Source organism: Odontesthes bonariensis, chromosome 21 (assembly GCF_027942865.1).
Source record: "Odontesthes bonariensis isolate fOdoBon6 chromosome 21, fOdoBon6.hap1, whole genome shotgun sequence".
Lineage (NCBI taxonomy): Eukaryota > Metazoa > Chordata > Actinopteri > Atheriniformes > Atherinopsidae > Odontesthes > Odontesthes bonariensis.
Window position 1 is genome coordinate 13,805,046 of NC_134526.1, and position 25,741 is coordinate 13,830,786.

Below are 25,741 nucleotides of genomic sequence, written 5' to 3' on the forward strand. Positions count from 1 at the left end.
AGGGGGTAGAGAGCAGCAGAGCCCCCAGCCCCATCCATTGTGGTCATGGCTGAGTGCAGGCCGTGCTGGACCTCCTGGGGACCCGCATGGCTGTAGGACCTTCAGCAGAGTAAGACAGTACCACACAGGCAGAAGGACAAAATGGAAAATGAGGGGATTAATCACCGTTTCAATTCTTGAGACAAAAATGCGTTTTTAATGTTCAGATGTTCATTTAAAGTTAATTTAAAACATTATGGTTAAGGTCTAAATTTTTACGTTATTACAGAGTGAGAAAATAACTCCAAAACCAATATACTTTGGTTCGGCTTATTTTAATTAACAGCAGAAAGAGCAATGCAGCTTTTTTTTCTTAATATATCCTTCAGTCTGCTGAGTTAAAAATGAATTTAGCGATTGCTGCTCACTAGATGGAAAAACACATTTTTACTGTGCAGATTTGACGGCAGTCCAATGAGGCTATGACACAATCTGCACATTTATGAAGGAAACTTCAACGACTGAGGGAGAACAAACTGGATGGAAGCCGTTTCCTTTGGAATAACTTTTCCATCTGAAAAAGCCATAACCACATTCTGACATACCTGCAAAAATCCCTGAGCGGGAAGACTGCAGTGATGTTTGGAGGCTGGTCTAATTTTTCATTGCCCTCATCTCAGGCATCTGAAGGTCTTTAGAGCAAAGACATCGGAGAGGTTTCGCATCCTCCCAGCTCCTCCCCCTAGCATGCGTGTATGTGTGTGTGGTCTCCTGCTGCTTGCTCTGCAGATCCAGGTTTTAGAGGTCAAGAGGTCAATGTTGGGTGCTGGAATGTTTATGTTCACTAGCTCCTGTTAACACCACTATCCATACTGCTATTTCTTTCTGTGGAATAAGTCAGCCTAAAAAAAGTGAAAGTTTTCTAAAGTTAACAGTTGTTAGTTTTACAGTCTTTCTCTTTGCATGGTTATGTGAAACTTGGCAGATTGGACCGACGGCAGATGTGGAGCATTTAAAAAGGGAAAGATGGACTACTCTGATAATATATTTGAGATTTAATCAATAAAAGACATCCAAAGAAAATGTTTTTACTGAATGACTAACACAGGATGATCATAATTGATGACAGCGTATTGAAATACAGTCAACCTCCACTTACGATGAAAAGATGTAAAAGGAAGAACTGTCACTAATAAATGAGGACAGATCATCCTCTGCTGTAGGATTTGTTTTTAATCATTTGAAAACCTTATCTTGGTGATGATTCTAAATGCCACGGCACCTTCCTTCCAGTTGTATGCCAGCAAACATCTTCACATACATACACCACTACACAACAACCACATATTGGCCCACCCTTCCCCCTCTTTGCACAGCGACATAAGAGAAACGGCTGTTTGTTTATGAACAATAAAAAAGGAGTTGCAAAACACAGCCGCTAAAATAAAAGAAAATGCTGTCATTGCTTGGTGAGTGCATATGTATATGGGATGGCTGTTTTTGGGGTGTGTGCGCTCATGCACCAATTTTTGCGTGGGAGGGGAAAGGGAGCAAAGGCAGTCAAAGGGCAGTTTATAGACAATTTTGTATTCTGCTCCTTTCCTCCCCCATCCCCCAATTTTTACTTCCCCTTTCTTTCTGCTCTAACCCCCCACCTTCTCTTCCATAGTCCCCTCCACCAGCAGGTTGTTTAATACTTTCCAGATTTCAGCATACTTTCAGCCTCCTGGAAGAGCTGCGAGTCTGCTGATGGAATTTGGCGGAAAAGGTTATGGGTCCAGACAGGGGCCCCCGATATTGTAAACCTACAGACACTCAGCGCCTCCCATCGGTGGCTTAAGCAAGGAAATAGTGTTTTCAAAGAAAATTGGAAACCAATAGGGAAATTACATTAGACAGCCTTAGAAGTAGATGAGAAACTACGTTGGCTGAAGGGTGCGGGAGAAACAGCTGCAAGGCAAGACTCAAATTACAATAGTTTTGTGTTGGGGGAGGGAAGTAGGCAGATCCCCCTGAACTAATCAGGAGTCTCCGGTTTCTGGTTGAAACATGCGAGACAACTCGAACAGTTGTGTTCACATCCTTCCTTTTACTACAAATCATCCAAATGATCTTCTTTGACAGTCCTGAAAGATGACTAAGACTTTCATTTTTTATTACCATTTCTATTAAAAGGAAATGTTTGTAACACTGACACATAAAAAAAAAAAAAAAAAAGTAATCAATCAATATTATGTGTTTTTTTTTTTTTTTGGAGGGCGGGTAGGATGGTATAGGTGTATTTAAAAAAAAAAAAAAAAAAAAAAAAATCCATGCATGCTTCAAGTTCAACTCAGCTTACATTTGGTGATGACATACCCATTAGATGCAAGCTTCACACAACCACTAGATGGCAGTAAGTGACAAGCTTTATATTAAAGGATGGGTTTCTGGAGGGGCACAGGGTTGGGTTATGCTACTCAACCTCACACTAGAATGATATATAATTCAATAAAAAGGAGTGATTAAAAAGAGGCTTTTCGGAATCAAATGCAAAAGCGGTGCCTAGTCAAGATTTAGTCTCTTTCTCTAAGAAAAAGTCCAACAATCTATCAAAAGAATAATGACCTCATACACAGAGAGAGAGAGAAAGTAGGATCAATGTCATCGCTGGTTTGTATTGACCGTAACAATCAATATAAATCGCCTGTTTTACCACAAGTGTAAGAATAATGACTTTTTCCAAGCCCTCTGGCAGATTGGACACTGAAATAATGTGACTATGACAAAGAGAAAGTGGGGAGAGATTAAAGATCCCCTAAAGTGGAGATGAAAGGCTCAATCCAAAGACAAACGGAGCAGTATTCTCAGCATGCAGCTTTAATGTGGAGCGATGCAGGGTGAGACCTTGAACTGTCTTCAGTAAGTGTTAACAAAATATAGTGCATTGAACTTTGCCCAAGCTGTAAGGGGCTCACTAGGGCGTGAAGAGCCGAATGATGGCCTAGATAATCGAAAGTGACGGAATAGTTTTGAGCCCATGATGATGAGTAGGATCATGATCTTAGAGAACTGTTAAACTCATCCATCTCCCAATCAGCAGGGTGACAATTACTACTTGTCATCAATGTTTTATCAATGTAGCTTTCCTCATCCATCCAATTCCCCTCTCACAATCTGTATTGATGAGAAAACATGGCTCTAAAATAAGACTTTAGGCATATATTTAGACAGTTCTAGTCCCTCACACACATTTACTTGTGAGTCATCACATCCAATTCAGCTTGTACACTTAAGAGACATATTCCACTAAGGCTACTAAGGCCTCAATTGCTTGCTTCCTTCCTTCCTCTTCAGGGAGAGCCAATGAATAGTGACAGGAAGCAGAGGCGGCACTCAAGGAATTTCTTTGTAAAGGATGTTGACAGGATTGTACTTCATGCATATATTGCATCATCTACCGATGTACTCAGACAAAAGAAACTATACAAGAGAGGACACTCATGGTTCTCTTTTAATGAAAAATATAGGTTACTTTCAATGATACAGAAAAGAAGCTGTAAATATACAGTAAAGAAGACAACAGTAAGGCATATTGTATTATTCAGAATACACAGCTTCTCATTCACACAATATGAATCTTTGAAATTACCAGAATACAGAGTGTAGTGTGAGTGTGACAAATATCCAGTTTTGCAAACTCATTCTTTATCTTTTTTTCTCCTGCAGGATATTACACCTTAGGATAACATTTACGCTTATTCTTTAAACCTGCTAGCCAAATTCTCAACTTGTATTCAACGGTGATTTTCTATACAGAGAAACAAGTGACAAACATATTCAACAAGTTCTCCCAAAAGCGAGTTTTACAACGGAATTTCTTTGCTAGAAAATTATAATTTGGCACATCTGTCAGTCTAAGTTAAGGCAGAGAAATCAATCAGCGCAAATAAGCCCCAGCCTTGTGGCTTTAATGATGCAAGAGGCAGAGACAAGCTGCAATGACTGTGCAACTTGCTGAAAAACAGGAATCTTTCCTAATGCTCCTGCATCTGCTGCTGACTTCTTTTTCATCCACGTTTCAAACAGACACAACACAAGACACGAAGATCTTTTTTTTTCAAGATTTAAAAAAAAGAAAAGATGCATGAAACAACAAATACAAGTAGTGTGTGGTTTACCTTTGCCTGCCAGTACACATTTTCTACCATACATACCTTAAAGCCCTATTCAAGTGTAGTGGTGGAAACTGTTTAAACATAAAGGCCGCCTCATTGGCAACTGAGAATAATCGTTTAATGGTTCAGTTACGCCACAAAAAAAAAAAAAAAAAAAAAAAAAAAAAAAAAAAAAAAAAAGGAAGGAAGTGGTTATCAAACTTTTTTCAGTTTCAACTTGAAATGACAGATAGGTTGCAGGCTGTTCGTGTTGATAGAAATCATAAAAAACTAATCTGTTCAATGATAAAGAGATAAAAAGACAACTAACAATGTGCCACACATTACCTTTTACACCTGTTTTCTTGATAGCCCGTCTTTATAGATAGCCTGATACATCTCGATTAGCGTTACAGGTTTTCTTTAATTCACAGAGTCTAAGCCTGTGTGGCAGCCAGAGAAATAATAACAGGAGAATTTAGGGTTGGGCTTTGTGGTCCCGTTGTAAACTGGGTGATGGCAGCATCAAAGGGACCCTGAGTTAAATATGTGAGAATAAAGGAGAAAAGTTTGATAGATCTGTGGTGCTGCGATAATATTTTCTGATGAAAGAGGCTCGAAGCTGGGCCTCACATTCAGTAACAAAAACAGCTCCCTTTATTGTGTCAAAATACCCACCACTGATGTGACAGAGGCCCTCTGTTCAGGCCAGGCTGAGTGATGTTCCACAGCCTGATAGAAAGCAAAGCTGGGAGGAGGTGAACCAAATGAAAAGAAGCACATGTGACATATCGAGTGAAAGGGAATAGAGAGTGAAAGTCTGGACTGGGTTTTAGCTGTAGAAACTGTTTTTCTGACTAGAGTTCCATTTCAACCAGGACTCCTTGCTTGTTTCAGGATTTTTTCCATATTCAGAGCAAATTCCCCATTCACAACAGCCACTGCAATGTTCAAAAGAGAGAAAAGAATCGACAGGCTGAGTGAAAGTGGAGGGCAAGAAGCTCAAGTGGATGGAGTTAGTATATCCTAAAGAGTAGTGGCACTTTCTTTGTAGCCGTGCCAAGTAAAAGTCCTTCATCTTCTCCACAATACCACTCATACTGTACCTGGCAACAGTGCATTCATCCCATTCAAGTGAAAATCCACTCTTTAAAAGGGACTTGCTAGATTCACAAATCACTTCCGGAGCTTGGTCATTTTTTTTCCTCCAAGATGACGCTGGATGCTCATAAGCGTATCTCATCATCTTCATCCTCCAAGAACGAAGAGAAGTTGCTCTCCTCTTCTGGTGGTGCACTGAAAGTGGCGCTATCTGTATCTCCTGCATATGCATAATTCAGGCTGCTCGCCTTATCATCCAGAGCAGCAGAGCCAGAACTCGACATGGAGCAGCTGTCAAGGTGCTGCAAGTGTTTGGGTCGTATCTCAGGAGTGTACTCTGGGGTGTACGGCCCTCCATCTTTCGGTCTCAGATCGATAGAGCTGGTCGGATAAATTGAGGCCTGCTGATGCAGCTCTGCTGCCTCTTCATCTGCATCCATCTGCTCGATCCTGTCCTCATCTTTTTCCCTTTCTCCGCCATCCTCTTCCTCACCGTGGTTGCTGACGGGTGGTGAGGCACGGCCCTCGCTGCTCTTGCCCTCCTCATAGCCAAGATCATCATCCTCCTTTTCCATCACATCCAGGATGTCATCCAGCATGGAGGGTCCCAGGTCAACGTGGAATGACATCACCGACTCTGCATGCTTCATTCCACCTCCGTAATGAACAGAGCTCTCTGGCAGCTCAGTCAGTTCACCAAAGTTTCGCTCTTCCAGCTCGAGGAAGTGTGTGGCTGCAGCTGCACCTCTCCCATCCAGCTCCTCATGCTGCTTAAATGGACTTGAAGACAAACTCTTTGCCACCATGCTGTCTTCTCTGTCTTCATCGTTGAGAAAAGGAAGAGACATGGCGTTTTTAACAAAGGCGGTAGAGCCTCCAGTGAGCAGCAGGCTGTCTTTCTGTTGGTCTACTCTGGTCACTGACTGGGAGCGCTTGCTGCTCCTAAAAGTGCGTGATAGAAGGCCAGGCCGAGGGGAGCGGGGGAAGGATGTGGTTTCGGGGGAAGGCTCCCCTGAGCGTGTACTGAGGAAGGACGTGTCTCCAAAAGCATCGCCACTGCGACCTACATGCATCGTATGGCGAAAGTCACCTAAAGGGGCACTGATCATCTCCGTCGTCAAATCCATATGAGAGCGACGTTTTGACTGGGAAGAGGATGACACTAGTTGTTTTAAGATAGGCATAGTGGCTGATGAGGTGTGTTGTTTGGCACGTAGATGTGGTCAGGCCACAAAAAGAGCACCAGACTCCTCAGAATATTTGTTAACCTTGGGGAGAAGATTGATCCTCAACTCCAGTCAGCCGTGGAACCTGAAAAATTGAAACAAAACACAATAAATTTCAGATCCTATATAGAGAGGAAAATAGCACTAACCAATTGCAATACAAACCTAACTCTTGCATAGCTCATACATTAGGATGCTAACAGTTTTCATATTTTGCTGTTAAATCTCAGAACATAAACCTAAAAAAAAAAAAAATAATAATAATTCTTAGAATTGTAAATGTTCCACAAAGCCAGATGAAGCCATCAATTAAACAATTAAACAGCAAGCAGTGCTCACCAATTATCTCTGTGAGATGACCTATTCAATGCTATATAAAAGATGGGATAACACTGCAGGATTTTACTTCAAAACCTCATTATATCCAAGAGCAAAAACACCAACCACAGACCAACACAAATGAATGGTATGATGCTCAACTTTAAGGGCACATCTGACACAAAATTGGCCAAAACCTTCATCCTCTAGTGATGAGAAGTCACTTTCTGTCCCAGACAGAAGTTCACATGCTCATCATGGATATTATACAACATACAGTATTTCTTTATTGAGCTTTTTTTAAAGAAAAAAAAAAAATATATATATATATATATTTGTGTACAAATTTAAAATGAGGTAATTAGATTCAGTAATTAAATCAAGATTCAAAATGTAATTCTATCGAATTATAGCTTATTGGTGTTAAAAGTCCCAAGATGCCATAATTCACCAAGGACAGCACTCAATACCCCGATCTATACAATACAAAAAGAAAAGTCAAAGACCTTAGTTCAGATCTTAGAAAGACTATGTAGATTTAGAAAAGAAATATTTTTTGGTGTAATTTCTAAATGACAGCAGATTCCCAGATCATCAAGCCAAGCATTGTCAAGCAGAAGTAATCCGTTTCCCCATTACGCCAAGGTCAAGAGGACTCAGGATATCAGTGTTACTGTCTGCAGTCAATCAAGATTTAAATCAGTGACTAAGGGGCCGGATGAACTCGGTGGTATTTGCCCCCCTGCAGAAACACATGTTGTCCTAATATGCCACCCGTTGTAGTCTGTGAGATGTGCTTTGTACATGTGCATTACATTTAGTTTACACACATACACCGTTTTTTCAGTCTTCAGGAGATATATTCTGTGCATGTACACAGGCATGTGATTTCCAGGCAAGAACGAGAAGACTCTTTTTAAATATTGTAAGACACAAATCTTCTCCCAACCTTGAATTTCGTGTTTCTGCATGGATGGTATTTTTATGCAGGTGTGTGTTGAAAATACGAAGTTCTTAAAAATAATTTAAAAAAGAGAAGTTAAAACACTGACAGCCCAATTTTGCCTCGACATGGATATTCATATAGAGTATATGTAATCCTGTGGCAGGAACTTCATACAAGTATTAAAAAACAAACAAACACACACAACAACACCTCAGTCAACTTTCTAGATGAATTATTATGTCAAAGAATGTGGAATTGTGATCAGAAAAATGTCAGACAATATTCCCCAAGTATCCTCTTGTTAAACCAAAGTGTTTAAAAAAAATTATGGTTTGATTGATGGCTTGTCGAAAAAATGCTTGTACATTATTCAAAGCCCTGATAGTCGGGAACCTCGCCACAAGCTGCCAGCCAGACACTGCTGCTTCCTCCTCCGGAGGTGGTACAATGGAGGACGGGGCGTCTCATTAACCGTCAACCCCACAAAATGTACACCAAAAAAAAAAAAAAAAAAAAAAAAAAAAAGAATGCTGCCATGGTGGTCTGAGCGATGAAATGCAGACGCATCAAAAACATGCGCATGCCTGACTTAAGCATGGAAACTCTTTATGGTAACATGTAAGCAAGCCAGAGGAAATGCTTACCTTGTCGTCTTTATCGTGCACCTCTCCTGCTTGCACATTGCCTCGGTCTTTTCAATCACTCGCGATTACACAAATAGGTAGTTAAAACACTCAGACACCGACTTTGGACTTCTTACAGGCAAGTTTTCAAAAGATATTCAAATCAAGAGTTGTTTTTGGTAGAGGCACCACTGAGAGATTTCGATGTTTAATGTGGCAGGCTTTTTAGTGCATTGACCTCATTTTTCTGTTTCCACCCCCTATCTTTACCAGCTGAGCCTCTATTCCGCTTCCTGTTAATGCTTACACCTGCTTTGGTTTCTATAGAAACAAACTCATGCAAGCAAGCAACAGTGTTTCCTGTAAGAGTCTGCAGAAAACTTCAAGCCTTACAGAAGCATGCAAAACAGTCATTTAGTTAACTCTCGCAGAGGAAGATTGTTGTCTCGATTAAGTTAGCAATCTGCCTCTACTTAGACGGAAGCCATCCTTTTGCAACTGTCCCCCGGACTTTCAGACAAACAGACCACAGACTATTAAAATCCAGCCATCTCAAAAGGTCCTTACATGGGCCAACAACATGGCCAGTATTACACAGGAAGTCTACCAAGGCCCTTATTTTCATAGAAGGCTGAGTTGTGGTGGCCTCAGCATCCCAGTCCTGACAACATTCTTACTTCCTGTAAGACAGCTGCAGAAGGTACAGGAAGGTACTGCAGAGGGTAAAAAAAAATAAATTACAGTAGTTTCATTTGGACCATTTACATAAACGATGCAAAAGCAGGGCGTCATGCATTAAAAAAAAAAAAAAAGAGCCCACCCACCTTGCACATTTTTTTTTTCCTCCTCCCCTCAAGCATGAGGCTGCAAAGCATCAAAGCCAGAACTTCAAGGCTCAAAGCCAGCTTCTTCCCCGAGGCTGTGGGACTCATCAGCTCACTACCTCATCGACTGACACAAACTGCCACATCTTTTTTCATTGTACCGCTTGGATTTAATCAGCCGTTTTTATTCAAACGTGTTATTTACCGATAGCCTTTTGGTAAATCTTAGTATTAACTTATAGTCCCAAATTGTCTTCTATTCACTTCAACTTTTTAAGAATGGCAATAGCATGAACCTTAAACCTTGTCTCATGTTTTCACTTATTCAGACCATCTATCTTGTTATTTTTTGATATGCCAGAATGAAAATGAATAAAAAAAAAAAAACTGAAAAGTCCCAACACCTTAGACAACACAAGGATGAAACATGTGAAAGATTGCAGCATTTTTTACTTAGCCTGGATCATGATATGAAAACATTCCCTGAACCTCAAATGGCTTCACCAAGACAAACAAACATGTTCATTTATTTAGCAAAAAACATGATTATTATTGAAGCAGCCCGTTTGGAATTGTTATGGAGAAATAGCCATGGAAAATGTTCACACCCAGCTCCACTCCCCCCCTTAAACAAAAGGCAAACGGAAAAGAAAAACTTTTCTTTCTTTTTGGGTGGCATAAAAGAGGGGAAAACAACCAGTGGTTCAAAACAGTGGGGATGGTAAAAGCTCACATCCCACTCCTCCATCTCACCCCGAAGCCAGGATCAAGTTGAAAAACTTGTTGGTGCACACTTCAGTGACATGCGTGCAGAAATTTGTTACAGACCACCAGACAGGCTGTTTCTTCGTCAGTTTAGTCTAAACCAGATCCAGAAGGTATGCCCAATCAGACCTGACTGACATGCCTATTACTAAGCTGTTAGAACTGGCAATCTCTGAAGAAGTGCGAGCATGCAGAAGTAAGTGGGTGTATTTGAATGAAAAAAAAAAAAAAAAAAAAAAAAAAAATGTAAAAGGGCCTGAGAAGACAGAGGCAAGCGTGGGAACCATTGGTCACAGCATTGGGAGTTGGGGAGGTGGGGGGTTGACTTTGTAAACAAACTCATGATCCCACTGCAGCAGAGCCCACTGGAGACACAGAAAGGGAGACAGGAACGTAGAGGAAGAGCAAATGAGGCACATCTGCATCCTTTCATTTTGACAGTAATGCTTCACAGAAACTATCACATTCTGCACTAACCTCCAGACCTCGAGCGCTTAAAATGATGTGTATGGATTACAGGGTTGACTGAACTGCATTGATGTGGATGTGGTATTTCTGAACTGCTAAGAGAAAAAGCAGCCACGCATTCATGCATGCATGAACACTGTGATAAACATGAACACACAATGAATGGTTCATAACTGCTGCTTCATTTCCCTTTCCAAATCTGCAATCTGAAAAAAATAATATTTTTGTCGATTTCCTAAGATTTATTTATGTTATGAGAATGCAACGTTAGCTCTGTTCAAGTTTCACACATCCCATTTACACCCAGGTTGGGTCTACATTTATTTGATTTGATTTTTTTTAGAGAACTTGGTCAACAAATGACTAATTTACAGATATTCTGTGATGAAATATTACCAAATAACCTCATTTCATCCGAGTAAAAAGTAAAGATTTTTTTCAACTAAAAGGGGTGAAAAGGGGATACTCAGGTTAAATAGTAACCTCAGCATTGCTGCAGTGATTCGTTAACACTGCAGCATGGGAGGAAGTGAACAAACAGCGTCAGTAAGTTATAGGCATGGGTCAAAAAATATATGCATGAATAAATAAAAACATCACCCCTATAAATAACAAGCATCCATTTAGTTTTTATAACTTAGCTAGCACAAAAATCCTCAGAAGATGTGGAATCTATGTACATGACAAAAACTTCCCAGAGAATTATTGACTGCCTGGATAATTTGTGTTTAGGGCGCTCATAACTTTTCACATCTCGTCAATATGGTCAAACTAGGCCGCTCAATACCAATACACAAAAGATCACTCCCAGACTCACTAACTCTCAAATGTGAGTTATGGTCCATTTCCAAAACGAGGTATTGATGCACTTTCTTTGTGCTCAGATTTGTCCTGCGTGTATTCCAGTGTCTGGGAGAGGGGGTTGCTGCTGTGGTGTCTGATTCTCTCTGTCGACATCGTTAGAAGTCATTGACCTGGATGGACAACCACATGACCTGGGAGATGGAGGAGGGGGGGTGGGGGGGGGCACATGTACTCAAAATCTGAGAGAGAAAAACAAGAACAAATCAGCTCTGTTCTCAATTTTTCAAACATCAAATTTGATAGTAAAACGTAATAGACTTCAGTGTGTTTAAGTACAAGAAAGATCTATACCCTTGCTCAGTAACAGACTAACATCAGACTGCCATACACATACCCCAGTAATTAAGCAAAAAAAATGGCCTCTAGTAGATGGTATCTATGCAACTCAGTTAGCAGACCTGAATGTCTCAATTAGGAAGGAGCAGCCACAGGACAAACAGTGGAAATCACATTATCTCCCAATCACACAAAAGCAGAGCAGATGACGCCCTTTGAGATAAATAAAGCAGTGAGAAAACATGCTGCTTTGATGACAATTTCCAAATGAAGCTCTCCTTCGTACACGAAAGCCAAATTTAGCCGTTACTTAAATGGTCCTTTTGGGGTGCTGGAAGAAGTGTGCTTGCGGATTCAGAGTAAGTTGTTGATCTACATATCCCTCCAGCACTAACTACTATGCAGAGCCACTCCAGCATGAAAGTGGAGAGCTTATCTTATTCGTCCTCACACCCCCTTCACCCCTTTAGCCACTAGCCCCTTTCACACTGCCGAATAACCCGCGTTTAATTCGCGAATTTAGCGTGTCCGCTGTTGCGTTCACACTGCCGACCCGGGCTGCCGCGTCAACTCGACTTTCGACCCGCGTCGGACCCTAGTCTTTTTGCCGAGCCGAGTTTGATGTGAACACAATCGACGCGGGTCGGACGTGGGCGTGACGTGAGGAGTTTAAAAGACAGAATGGACAGCTGATTCAGAACAACAGCGACAGGTGAGGACAAGTTTTACTCTGTTTTAGCCTACATCAAGTTCGAGACATTTTTTAATATGGCCAACTGGGGAGACAAGGAGGTCCGCGAGCTCCTCAGCCCCCGAACAGAGGACGTTATTTTCCGCCACATTTCGGGGACGGTGAAAGATGGACCTCTGCTGGAAGGGCTGGCGAGAAAGATGGGAGAGCGCGGTTTCCCACGCAGCAAGACGCACCGTAAAGTAACATCTCCATGAACTGCATTGCAAAAATGAGTTCTCAAGGTGTCCCGCCATCGTTTGTTTGAAAAATTTGATGCAGACAGGTGTATTTAACCCTACCTCCGACGCATGGCTTGTGCCTACGTCATTGTACACGCCCAGCATTTTCTGTGTTTCGTGTGACGCTCTGCCACTAGGCAACTCCCCCTGAACTCGGCTTCAGGCGACACGGGTCACCAACACGCCAAGCGTTCACATTGCTCGACGCGGGTCGAAGGTGCAATTTGGACCCGCTAAGGTAGCGGGTCGCAGTGTGAAAGGGGCTAATGAAACATTTCCTAGAGATTTTAGAGAGGGGATGCAGGTAAGACGGCATCATATGGACCAGTTGACTAATTCTGGAAAACCTCTGAGGAACCCAAAGTGAGAATACAGCAGGTAATTATCTGGAGAGTTTATACCAAGGAAGGGAGTGTGCATGCTGATTACAAGTGCATCTTAATATTCTTTTCTGCATGCCTGTGGGTATGTTTCTTTCCACTGGTAAGTCATTGTTGTAAAAGTACGTCAATATAAATAAAATTAACAGAAAAACATCTTTTCATTATTGATGTGCGATACCACTAATTTTATTCTGTTCCGATTCCAAGTAAAACCAAAGGTGATTTTGTTGATACTTTTTACTAAAGCTTAATGTGTCAAAAGAAGGGGATTTTAAAAATTCAGTGTTTCAAACGCTAGCCACCCAGTGACACCAAAACTCATATCATCTTTCTTATTTTTTTATTGATAGAAAAAATCTTGTCCTTTATGCCCACATAATCATTTCTACTTCTCTGTAACTGCTCAAGTTGAAAATATTGTACCTATGCATGAGACAAATAGCTGCACCACGGCCTGCTCTGAGAAAGGAATATCCCACAGCCTTTGGCGTTATCAGCACAACTGTCTGTTCCCAGAAGAGAATATTCCATGGCCTCGGCGTTATCGGCACCACTGTCTGCTCTCAGAAGGGCAGAAGGGAATGTCTCATGACTCGCATCAGCAAAAATGCAAGCCTCAGTCCACTCGACCCTATAAAGGTGTCCTGAAAACTCTGTATCTTTGAACATTTGCATCACAGCCTCTGTGTGTAAACTGCTCACTTGCTGCAAGATAATTAAATGTCCCATGCTTTTGAATTTCAGGCAGAATTCCTAAGTATTCTCATTCATTTCCCTAACATTTATTTATAGTGCATTTTTTAGAAATGATGATAGGATAAATTAAAACAAAATGATCTCCTGAGAAAATGCATTCATTTTAAATTATGGCAAAAGATCTGTGGAACGAGCAAGTCACTAAACCGCATGTAGCGTCGTTTTGATTTTCAGATGTAAAAAGTTCCACACATGACTACGCTCGCTTAGCTGTTCTCATCCCATTGAACGAATCCGCCGTTCGTCTGTGTGTCTGTAGAAGTGATACAGCCGTAATTCACTTCACAGGCAGAAGATGTAAGTTACTCCCTGCCAAGCAGTGGAGAATAAGACCTGTAAATAGTGAAATAACTATGTACAGCATTGAAAAAGGAGCCGTTAACACGAAATTTGTGTAGATTTGTGAAAATATCGATACTTTTAATAAAGTGTCAATCCTAAAATGAACACATTTGGGATTGCAAATATCGACACTTAAGGATCGATCCGCACAACACTACAAACGTACTGCCAGCCTCTGTGCAGTTAAAACTAAAGGTAGCATTTTCTGCAGTACAACAAAAGCCTGTCTCCTGTGTGCTCTACCCATATGCCATGCCAGAATACTTCCTGTAATAAAAATTTACCTTAAGCTAAGAACCTCCTGCAAAGTTCATGCATAAACATGTTCAAGTGATTAGATTTAAAAATGGCCTTTAAGTGTGCCTCTGGTCTAAATGAAACAATGTGAATATGTCAGATTTAAAATGGCTTAATGTAATTTTGATAGACTATTGTGAGGTGTTGGACTGTTGGAAAATGAATCATGGAAATGAAAATGCCATTTTTCCACTAAAGATACATTTAAATAACTCATTAATCACATCATTAATACTAGTTCTGTCATTATTCTCCACTTTGTCCTGCAACGCCTGTAGGGGCCTGGAGCCTCTCCCAGCTGACACTGGGGCAAAGGTAGGATGCAACCTGGAAAGGTTTCCAGTCCATCACATTGCAAATGGAGGGAGACAGACAACCATGTATGCTCTCAGTGACACCTACAGCCAACTTAGAACCACTGATTTAGCCAGGATGCCTGATGCCTGAAGAAAAACCCATGCAGGCACAGGGAGAACATGCAAGTTCGACACAGACAGAATGTACTTAAACAATACAGTTCTCCCAGAAACAGTGCCTAGTACAGCCGGTGAAGGCAAGATTTGTTTGGATTTCTCAGACGGAGACAAAAAAACAACACATTCACATGTGCCAGCATCTGTCTTTTTCTGTGCCCACAAGTACCTGACAAGCTGGTAAGAAGTGGTGTGTTATGATAATGTCACACCTCACCCTGTTCTGGCAGGGCACTCTGCTCTGTAAAGCTCAAAGAGCAACACATTTTGAGCTTTACTGCTAACAATGTTGCCAGTGAGTTTTGGAATAGGTGTCCATGCTGGTGAAATCTCATTCTGAATCTAACCCAAGGTCAGTGCGTAGCAAACAACTCCTGCAGCAACTCCAACTGGGGAAACACTTTCACAGAGAGCTCAGCAGTGTTTTGAAAATGGCTCTATACCAGTAAATCATAATGCAACTCAGCAGACTCATAGTTGCATTCAAGAAACAATCGTAGAAACTTAAAGGTGGGGTCTGTGATGTTTTCTGGAGCATTTTTTATCATACTGTCTGAAAACCTCCTCACGACCCAATTGCACCCACCAAAATAGAATGTTTGGAAAAAAATATATATATTTTAGTCCATTGTAGAGGGTGTAGCAAGAGGAAATGTCTGACCAATAGAAGTAATGATGAGAGTTACTTCTATTGGATTCTGACATGCCAATCAACCGTCAGCCCCCCTCACCCCTCCCCCCTGCGTGTTCACAGACTCGTGACTCGTTCATGTGTTTTTAAGGCGTGGTGGGCGAGGGGTGGGCTGAAGGGAGAGGCAAGGTTGTGTATTTTCAAAAATATAGCTTGCAGGAACCGTTTTTCCAAGATCTCATACCCCACCTTTAAGCGTTACCATGATCAATAGCAGACAATTAAAGTACCTGTTATATTACACGAGCAGATCAGACCAGCTGGATAGAAGAGGGAACAGGGCAGCACATTTTCAAAAGAGCTCCCACAGCAAATGAAAGCAGAGAACAGGCCTGAAGCCAGTCAGTTGGACATGTACCAGTTGACCTCTGATACCTGAGGAGAGAGGACTCGTCTCTGTTACATTTACAGCCAACACAGCCCTCAGACATGACACTCAATCGTTTTTTGTTCACACTCATTTGCTGTGATGAAAATGACAGCTTTCATACACAGACACAAACAGCAGATGGCAGACAAGAATTCTGTATTCCCATTCAACGTATTCATGAGCAAAAAGTATTCTGTACAAAAAAAATCCCCCAAAAAACAACTGGTAAACATCACTTTCAGTGCTCTACAGTGCACTTGTATACACAATCAATGCTATACATTCCAACTGTGCTATTATCTCTGTTTAGAATGCAAGTTACAGTCACGCTACTGTAATTGTGGCTTGCATGGATCAACATGTGTGTCACTTGTTGGCACCACTCAGGCATTTGGAGTGTCTCAATATAATGAGAGGGAATGAGCAGAAAACAGGTTCACAATGGTGATAATCAACAAGAGAACATGCCAGAAAGAACCACTTAAGATTCTTTCTGATGCTGTTAGTAATGAGAAACAGTTGAGATCCTTCCAGGCCTGAATGGTCAATGACTACATCATTTATAATTACTTCTCTGCACCAAATTGTCTTAGACCCTTAATAGGCTACTGCAGAGGCATCTGTAGAGTATCAAGAATATGACTAATTACAACTGGGATACAAATGCCAATGACCTCAAACTGTAAAGAGAACAACTTCCTAACAGCAGTTTGCACAAACATAAATGCCCAAGTTTCAACGGACAAATATGTTAGTTAGGCGGTACATCTACAGGAAGGGCAGGGACAAAATGAGGCTGCAAACCCTCGCATCTCTCCGGAAATCTTCTCAGCCTGCCCTTCCTGACCACTCATTGTAAACAAGGCTTTGCTCAATCATACAGTATTACAGAAGGGCTGTCCAAACAAACATAGCCCATATCTCCATCAGCGCTCAATTTTAATAAGCAACAGGGATGTGAACCGGTGCTGACATTGTGTTCAACAACTGCTTTTACTGCACAGTGGATCAATGCACAGAGCACCTCGTGTTTGGTTGACTGTTTTAGAAGATGAACACATCCGGAGGTTGTCCACAACAGGTGCTGACAGCCTCGACCTTAGGCCCAGGTGTTTAACAGTCGGCATCTGTGATGCACTGCTGAAGAAGAGCGAGGTTATATTCTGAAACACCCAGGAGGAAACATGTGCTCCTTGATGGAAAGAATTTAGGGTAATGATGGGAGTCGGAGAATCCTGCTTTTTAAGTGAGAGAGTCTTATAATTATATAGTCAGAGAGGCATGGACAGATGGGAAGCTAAAGAAGTAGCTTCAAAGAACAGAGAGATAAATAAAAAATAAAATAAATAAATAAAAACAATCTCTTTTTTTAAGATAAGAGAAATGTGAAATAATTGAAAAGGGATGTTTTTAATTGTGTGTGCAGTGCTTAGAAGTGCTGCACTTTTATTTTTTGCCAGCATAAAAAGACAACAAAAGGAAAAAGATCTAGTCTATATCCTTACTACTTCAAACAAAAATACAGCTTTCAGTTTCATACAGATGGCGTAAATTTGCTTCTTTTTTTTTGTTTTTATTTTTTTAATAAAACATAAAATAAAGCCCCCTTGATGGGCAATGACTGGAAAAGGGTAAGGTCCCTTTACACTCCATGTCTTTGTTTCTGATACTCCAACAGGTTTGCCTTGATGCTACTTTGTTCCAAACTTCATACACCAACTTGATCCATTCCACATTCCACATTGTATAACAAGACAATTTCCATGTCACTAAGATAAAATAACTGCTTTACTTCAGGCATTTGTTCATCTTCAGTAGCCATTATTCAAGCATGTTGTTGTTGGCAAAGCCTGCACATGCAAGTGATTTGCACTGAGAGGGCCAGGTTACTGGCCAACTCGAGAGTACTGCTGGTACTTAAAGGAGTGATACATGATCTTTGGAAACAATTGTGAGAAGCATCCGTTCAGACCAAAACACACACACTCAGTGGGGTTACATGGCACTGTAAAAATCGGATTAAGCGCTAAATTACAATAACACTGAGTTATTAAGTTCATGTATACACCTTGATCTGACGAAAAATTGGATCGGATTCCTCGCGATTGGATTAAGACCCCGGGATAACTCGGTTGAAAGTCACACTAAACGTGCTTGTAGACGGGTGAAGCACGTGGTGGATTGGACTTTGCATTCTGCGCATGCTCGAGATTTTTTCCCGGGGTCGTGACCCGGAAGTCAAAGGAGACGATATTACCATTGTTGTCGCCGCTGTCAGAAAGAAACAAACAACGCGATGGAGAATGCGCCGTTGTGCATCGCATTTGTGCAATAAGCATGTTCATCACAAACTAAATGTAGAGGGACGTAGCTTCATCTTGCTCTTTGTTCACCATTTTCTCAAATGCCTGAGTTTGTTGTTGTTGTTGGTGGTGGTGAAGCGGTCAACCGGAAGTGGCTCTATTAGCAATAGTTGAAACGGTTACGGCGCCATCCATCGTACCAGGGTATGACATGCTTTGCGTCAATGATTCGATTCATTCACCGCCATATATCCAAGGATAATTACCCTTGCTCAAATAAGGAGCATAACCTAACTATAGCTATAATCCAATTAATCTCACCATGTAGACCCACTGACAGCCAAAAAAAAAAAAAGCAAAACCTAAGATGCTGTCTTTCAGACGGCTCATAAATCTCTCCATCTCTGATAAAACCAGCCAAATTGGACTCTTTATTGGAGTCTATTTATTCAAAGGTGTATTAAAGAGCTTACGAACTTAGTTTATTTTTTTTAAATTTATTTTTATTATTTTTTATAGATTTTCACAAATCAAGTTGCTGTTTGCGGTTGTATTAAAATTTGAATCATTTCATACTACATCACCAAGCCCTACTGTTACAATATCTATCAGTTACTTCAGAACCAGAATTCAACTACGGAAAAAGAAGGGGAAAATCTGGGCTTTTCTAAGGGAAAAAATGTTTTCATTCAAATCTAAAGTAGCCTCAGCTGCAATTTTGCAATCACAAGCCAAGTATGTTTATTTCCAACCATCTGCCCTTTTCCAAACACTTTTCAAAAAATACTTTTCCACTGTTCCAAGGCATTTTGGGGAAATATGCTAGCAATCTGAAGTGCAGCTCATAAGGGAATAATAAGTCAACAATGTGTTTGTTCAGAATTTTTAAAAAACTTTTCAAACTAAAACTGTAACAAGGAAACGGTACAGCATAATAATCGGTGGGACCAGAAAACAAAGCAGACCAACAAAAGACACAGGAACAAACACAAGATTCAAACACAAAGCACACAAGACGCCCTCCGAAGCATTAGGACAACAATGACGTAAGTCACAAGTCAAAACACCAAACTATAATCCCTGCAACAGGGAACACCAAGAGAATTAAAGTTGAATAACTAGTATATCTCACCAATGTTTGTATCATAAGCAAGCCCCTGGTAGAAACTAAAGCACTGACATAAAGACGAGTCAAAAGCAAAGCGTAGTCTCTCTAATAACCTAGAAATTCTTAATCACCATCCTTAGACATTCCGGAAGAAACAAAAAAAAAAAAAAAAAAAGTTTATATTGGTATTTCCTGGAATGTGAAGGGGCTGGACAGGACACACACATTGCCTCAAATGAGCCCACAAACTGCAGACATGTTCAAACATGGGCGCATGACCATATACTTGTGGTTACAAATAACACTGTTTCACTGCACAACTACCGCAGTGGTATTCTGAAATGCTGTTATCTCCAAAATAAAAGTCAAGAGCACAAATTTGCTCACTTCTGTAAACACAATTATGCAGAAGTTGCGTTTCTTTCAAAATAAGCAGTACTGTGCTTTGCCCACAAACTGAGTGGCTGGCACAACGTCCGACACCACCAGAAGGAAAGAGAACTTTCACCTTTGAACGATAAACATGTCTCCTGCAGGCATTTAGAAGCTTTGAAATTTAAGAAACAGAGCAGTGGAGTGAACTGAACCTGAACAGGCTGGTTAAAAATGTGTCATTTATACCCAAAGGTATTACAGGGGCACTTCTGGGAAAAGGTAAACTGGTAAAGTCAATGAAACATTAATCTCAGTGATGACGTTTGCTTGTTTGCTGTGTCATCAACCTAAATCCATCACACTGCCCAAGCAAGCAGCACAATGTGGCGTCTCACAAAGACCTTGCGTGTTTTGGTTAAGACGGGTCAAATGTCACATTTTGAATTGCAAACGCAAAGAAAACCACCTGGTTTCTTACAAAGAGAAACAACAGATAACAACTATCACAATAACAATTGTCAATGACCGAGTGATGGTCTACAAACCTGAGCGTCATTTCTTTAGAAAAGTGCCCAATGAGCTCATCATATGCCACCTCAGCCAAGTCAACAGACTCGGGGTAAGAGGCCTCATGAATTGGGCAAACAGCACACATGCGTGCAGAGCATGAGAATGCAGAAATGTGTGGCTTTGTTCGTCTGATAATGTAACAAAAAAAAAAAAAAAAAAAAAAAAAAAAAAAACACCTCTCACATCAAGCAAATATTTGCCAATTCAAGTTTCCCAATTACCTAAAGTTTGCATAAGTGTTTTCAAAATATCACTACTAAAAGAACAAGGATATTGCCCTGAATAGAAATATGTCCCCAAACACGTTTTTGGCCTTGTTGTTTCCCCAAAGAGGACAAATGGGAGAGTCCGTTTAAAAAAAAAAAAAAGAACAAAAAAAAAAAAAATTATCAGAATCACATCAATGAAACAGTACACCTCACTTTTAGACATTCCCATAAAAGCAGTTTGAATGAACAAATGTGTTTCTGAGATGCTGAACATTAAAACAGCTCTTTTCTAACGACACAAACTTCCTCGACAAAATGGATTATTCAAAGGGAAAGAAAATAATAATATGATAAATCGTTTCTGCCCATCTAACAGCACTCAACTCATTCCCGTGTGAACCACTGAGTGGTTCGATCATATTACAATAAAGCGCTAATTCTGGGTGGGTCAGTGGCTGGAGGACAATAATAAAGGACCAGAGGGACGAGCCATGCGTATTGTGCACTCAGCTTAACCACTGAGCAAAGCTAGGTTAAATAAAAACCCACACAAAGAAAGAAAATACTCCTCTTTTATTGTGCTGGGATTTTAGTGCAAGTATAAAAACAAAAAACAAAAGCATACACTCTTACCGAGCATCCCATGCATAAAGCCGGCTGTCGCTCCACTTCTAGGCCCCCAGCAGGTAGCTCATGGAGGTGCGTTCAACAAAAGAAAGATGAGAGGCGCTGATGTCTGCTCTTTGTACTCCAAGCAACGTTTTTAGAAGGAGCAATTCTGACTTATTGTTAGATAAATACTACATTAGTTGTTACTGCATCCTCACAAACGGTGCTTCTGATTTGAGGCGCAGGAACTCACTACAATGCCTCCTGCAGTAGTGAGAGTGGACACGCCCTCTTTGACATGGCTCCTTAAAGACACAGGATGCCAGCGTGGGGCCACACCGACTGCCCGGAAACACTTTAATTTCGAGTGAAAAGACGCAATCTGCGTCACGTACGCCAATTACGCTTACAAAAATTGAAGAACGATAATATCTCATGATATTTACGTTGGACGCATCACGTGGGGATGTTTCAGAGGAAGCACAAAGCAACATACAATATATACATTTAAAAAAAAAAAACATTCTGTAGAACGTTTGCTGAATCAAAGTATTGTATAATATTGCTTCGTGACTTCTGAAGTTAATATAAGAGTTAACTTGGCTGATCATGCATCACCTTAAAGAGTAAAAAAAAATAGACGTCCTTTAAAAGGAAAGTTTTAAACGGAACAAAGAAGTTAAAAAGCCTTTCCTTCTAAAGATGTCCACGCGCAATGGGGTTCGAAGAAGTAGAGAGATACTAAACCATAAAATGGTTCCCAATGCCTTGATGAGAGTGTATATGCCAGTAGAATAGAAAGTGCAGACCGATTAGGTACATTTAGATTTTACATTGACTACATTTAAGTGGTGAGTGACTGGAAAGCTGCTGTATGAATGCAGCCCGTTTACTAGTGAAAGTGCTCTGATGTCAGAAAAGAAAAATGCCAGACAACTTATGTGATTTTCTTGAATGTCCGAACCCAGATATATTTAAGAATATCCAACTCCGAAAGGCAAATAAAAGAACATGCTGAGAAAGCTTTGATCATAACATCCTCTTCTGATTTTTGAATGCCAGAGATGCCAGAGCAACACACAAAGATGTAGCAATCTAAGAGAAATGCTCTCCTGTCGAAGACATCCTTTTCTAACTTGTACCCGTGACTTTAACACCAACTGCTCACATTTGATCAAAGAATGTTGTGTTTTTGCTGCTGTACCTGGCATTTAACTTTTCTTCTTTGTGTGCAAGGCTCCTGAGAAACCCACCCCCATTCAGCTCTGTTTATGTATTTTACACTTATTGCCTATAAGATCACAGTTAGGAAAAGAGTATATGTTCATGTTGGGTAACAAAATGGGGGCCAGGATCTGCATTACTAAGTTCCTGTCTGAACTAGATTTTGATATGCATGCTGCAGGGGAGACAGATCATCTTACTCTGAACCCATTTAATATCCCCTCTAACTGTATGTCAGCAGCTTGACAGGAGAGCAGTACAGTGTTTGCTTTTTAGAGCATGGTCATGTAAAAAATAACTTAAACTCTGAATGCAGCTTGAGCCTGAACAAAAGGCCACTGCAGTCAAATTCTCATCACAAAGAGCCATATTCTCCCATCAGCTGGTGGGACGCAGCATTCTGGGAACAAAGCCAAAGGGAGGAAATGACTTGTGTGATACTCCCCGTGCACTTCATGAATACATTTTTTTTTTTTTTAAATGGGTTAATGCCTGGATCTTAAGAGCTACATGACTAAAGAGTGTTGGTAGTGACAGACAACAGTGATGAGTCATTCTACGCAGGTACAGTGACCTTTGCCCTCTCACATTTGTCGGCCATTCACACATTCCTTTCTTTGGGGGGTTATTGGGAGCCTTGGAGCACATGGAGCTTTGTGCTCATTTCCATACTAATTGTTGAGGACGGTTTACCAAGGTGAAATACACAAGATCAAACAAAACACCCGGTCACTTCATAAGACCTTTTGTATTGTCAGACAGGCCAGAGTGCAAGAAAGATTTCCTCAATGTAATTAACCTGAGAGATATTCTTAGACAAGGAAGCCAGGAGACAGATTACCTTAAAGGAACATATACTTGTATTTTACTGTAATCCCACAGAGAAGGAAACTCTCTTATATTAACCTTTATTGTACACTGAGTTCTTTTTAAAAGTTTTGCAACACATTGTGTTGCAAAATTCCCTTTTACTGTAGGGTCTTAGCTGTGGTTGTTACCACAAATATTTAGTGATGTCAGCAAAGAGCCATTTCACTCTATAAATGTAGATAGGTATTACCTAACATCAGACCATACATCACACAGCAGATTTAATTATTTTACTTTTACAAAGCACGTTTAAGGTTTTGACAGTGTTAAAATAAATAGTTTTCTGATGTCCATATTTTCATGTTTTCTAACTGATCTCACAGAGAAGAAGACATATGGTGCTTTGGCGTATATGAGTGAAAGACCATAAAGTTCTATAATAACATATTAACATATATAATAACAAAAATATTTTGTTAATTAAAACCTTTGAAATAGCTATAGCTGTCAGATCTGCATTTGCATGATCCACCATTATTTTGCCCTGATTTTAGACTCACCAGTCAAGACGAGTTAGATGCGCCGCTAACGTGCTCTGAAGCGTTCCAACAAACGCAGTCAGAATTAGGACGCATTAAGTGGATCTCATGAGGAGACACTGAACTGAAATGTAAAAATGTGACAGATTTGTTGAAGTGAAGCCGCCTCTGTTTCTCTTTCTGTGGGTGAATGTGCGTGAGCAGTCGATTTCTGTCTCTCACAGAAGGTGTACAATAGTTATGAAAGTGTTGTGTTTGGATAATTGCCATGATTTTTACTTTTAGAATAGAGATGTTAAAAATATCATAAAGGAAATGCAACATTTACTCTTTAAGACTGAACTTTAGTGTTTACCGTAGGGTTACAATATCGCCACGAATTACAACCCCAAATCAAAAATCATTAAAAATGTTGTGTAAAATAAAGAAAAAAGGAATGCAGTGTTTTACAAATGTCATGAGCCAATCTTAGAAACAGAGCATAGCAATCATCAAATAAATGTGAGACATTTTACAGTTGATGAAAATATTAGCTTGTCTTAAATTTAATGGCAGAAACATAAAAAAGTTGGGACAGAGACACGTTTAACACTGTGTCCTCCATACTTTTAACAACAGTCCTTAACTCTACTTTTGACAACAGTCTCCTCAGTTCCCAGAATAATTCCCAGAACTAGGGAGACCGGTTACTTGACCTTTGGGAGAGGAACGTTTTTCCATTCTTGTCTGATAAAACATTTAGCTGCTCAACAGTCCTGAGTCTTCTTTGTCTGGACTGCAATGGGCCAGTCCAGCTGCCAGACTCTTCTACTTTGAAGCCACGCTGTTGTTATACAGTAGGTGCAGTATGCAGTTTGGCATCACCCTGCTGACATGCAGTCTCTACCCTGAATAACAAAAGATCTGGATGAGAGCACCTCGTGCTCTAAAACCTGACTATACTTTTCAGAATTGATGGTGCTTTCCAGATGTGCGAGTTGTAAGAGTCAAAGTCTTCACAATTTTGCTTTAAGGAAAACTATTCAAAAACTGTGCCAAAATTTGAAGACACCGCTCTCCTCAGATTGCTAAACCTCTTCCCATTTTTCTTCTGAGACTCTGCCTTTCAAACTGCTATTTTAATTTAAAATCATGTCAACAATCTAATTCACCTAATTAGTGTTTCTGTGTTTCCAGCCTTTCGCTGCCCCTATCCCAACTTTTAGAGACATGCTGCCTCGATCAAATTCAAAATAAGCTCATGTTTTTAATGAAATAGTGTCTATTTCAACTTTTATGGAATGAGTTGTGTTTTCTATGTTGTACTATGAATGAAATACTGAGATTTGCAAATGATTGCATTCTGTTTTTATTAACATTTCAAACAGCATCCCAACTTTTTTTTAGAATTTGAGTTGTACATGGACATGACTGTTCACTTATTTTCACAGAGACTTATTTTCCGAAGAATATTTTTAAATTGAACCTTTCACATCAATGTAATGAATTCAATAACTGAGAAGTAATTCTGTTTGCATCTTGTTCAATAATTCATATGCTGACACCCACTTATGTGAATTTAACAACCTGTCACTTTGATTCATAGCAATATTTTCCTTTTCCTTCTCTTTAAGCGTCTATGATTGGAGCAAATGAAGATGTTCCAACTGCATCTCTCTTTCCACTGACTAGACTTTTGCTTTCCCTCTAAACCTATAAGCATGATCCCTATTTGCTTTGTTTTAAATCAAACTCAAATGCTTCCTGGCCTGAAATAAGGAGATTACTCTGACACCTGTCTCTTACTCCTCTCAATTTTCAGCATGCTTGCACCAGATCTGGCTTTTCTTCAAATTCTTCCCTGGAACTCATGCTCTTATGCGTCCAAGGCACGTCTTTGTAACTCTGTAGCTGAGAGAATCAGGTCATTCCTACACTTTGGGATCAAGTGTCAGAAATCACTTTGTCTTTCCCGACCAAGCAAAAAGGTCTACAGAGGACTGAATCTGTGAAATAGTTGTCTGCACTGACTGATAGGGCCTGTTTTGTTCAACATCAATGTTTATACAACATTTCTAAGGCTCTAGTAATCCTCTCATGTCAGGATTATAAACCTCCCGACTAAATATTTGCTAATTAATTAATTATTCTACATACTATTCAATCATTTTCAAAAACATTCTGATGATTCATGAAAAAAAGTAA

General features: G+C 40.3%; 1 protein-coding gene across 2 annotated transcripts; it reads right to left on the reverse strand.

Annotated features, from left to right (window-relative positions):
* Positions 1 to 3,454: 3,454 nt before the first annotated feature.
* cdc42ep4a (CDC42 effector protein (Rho GTPase binding) 4a) lies at positions 3,455 to 21,243 on the reverse strand. Of its 2 annotated transcripts, none has more exons than XM_075454498.1 (2): positions 21,009 to 21,243; positions 3,455 to 6,527 (listed from the first exon to the last, which is right to left on the reverse strand). In XM_075454498.1, the coding sequence occupies exon 2, from the start codon at positions 6,398 to 6,400 to the stop codon at positions 5,342 to 5,344; it is 1,059 nt and encodes a 352-aa protein (XP_075310613.1). In that variant the 5' UTR covers positions 6,401 to 6,527; positions 21,009 to 21,243; the 3' UTR covers positions 3,455 to 5,341. The 2 variants fall into 2 exon arrangements, with proteins under 2 accessions (XP_075310613.1, XP_075310614.1); XM_075454499.1 differs by lacking the exon at positions 21,009 to 21,243 and adding an exon at positions 8,351 to 8,552.
* Positions 21,244 to 25,741: the final 4,498 nt, after the last annotated feature.

Excerpts from the sequence above, each read along its gene's own strand:
- cdc42ep4a (XM_075454498.1), bottom strand. The coding sequence starts at position 6,400 with ATGCCTATCTTAAAACAACTAGTGTCATCCTCTTCCCAGTCAAAACGT.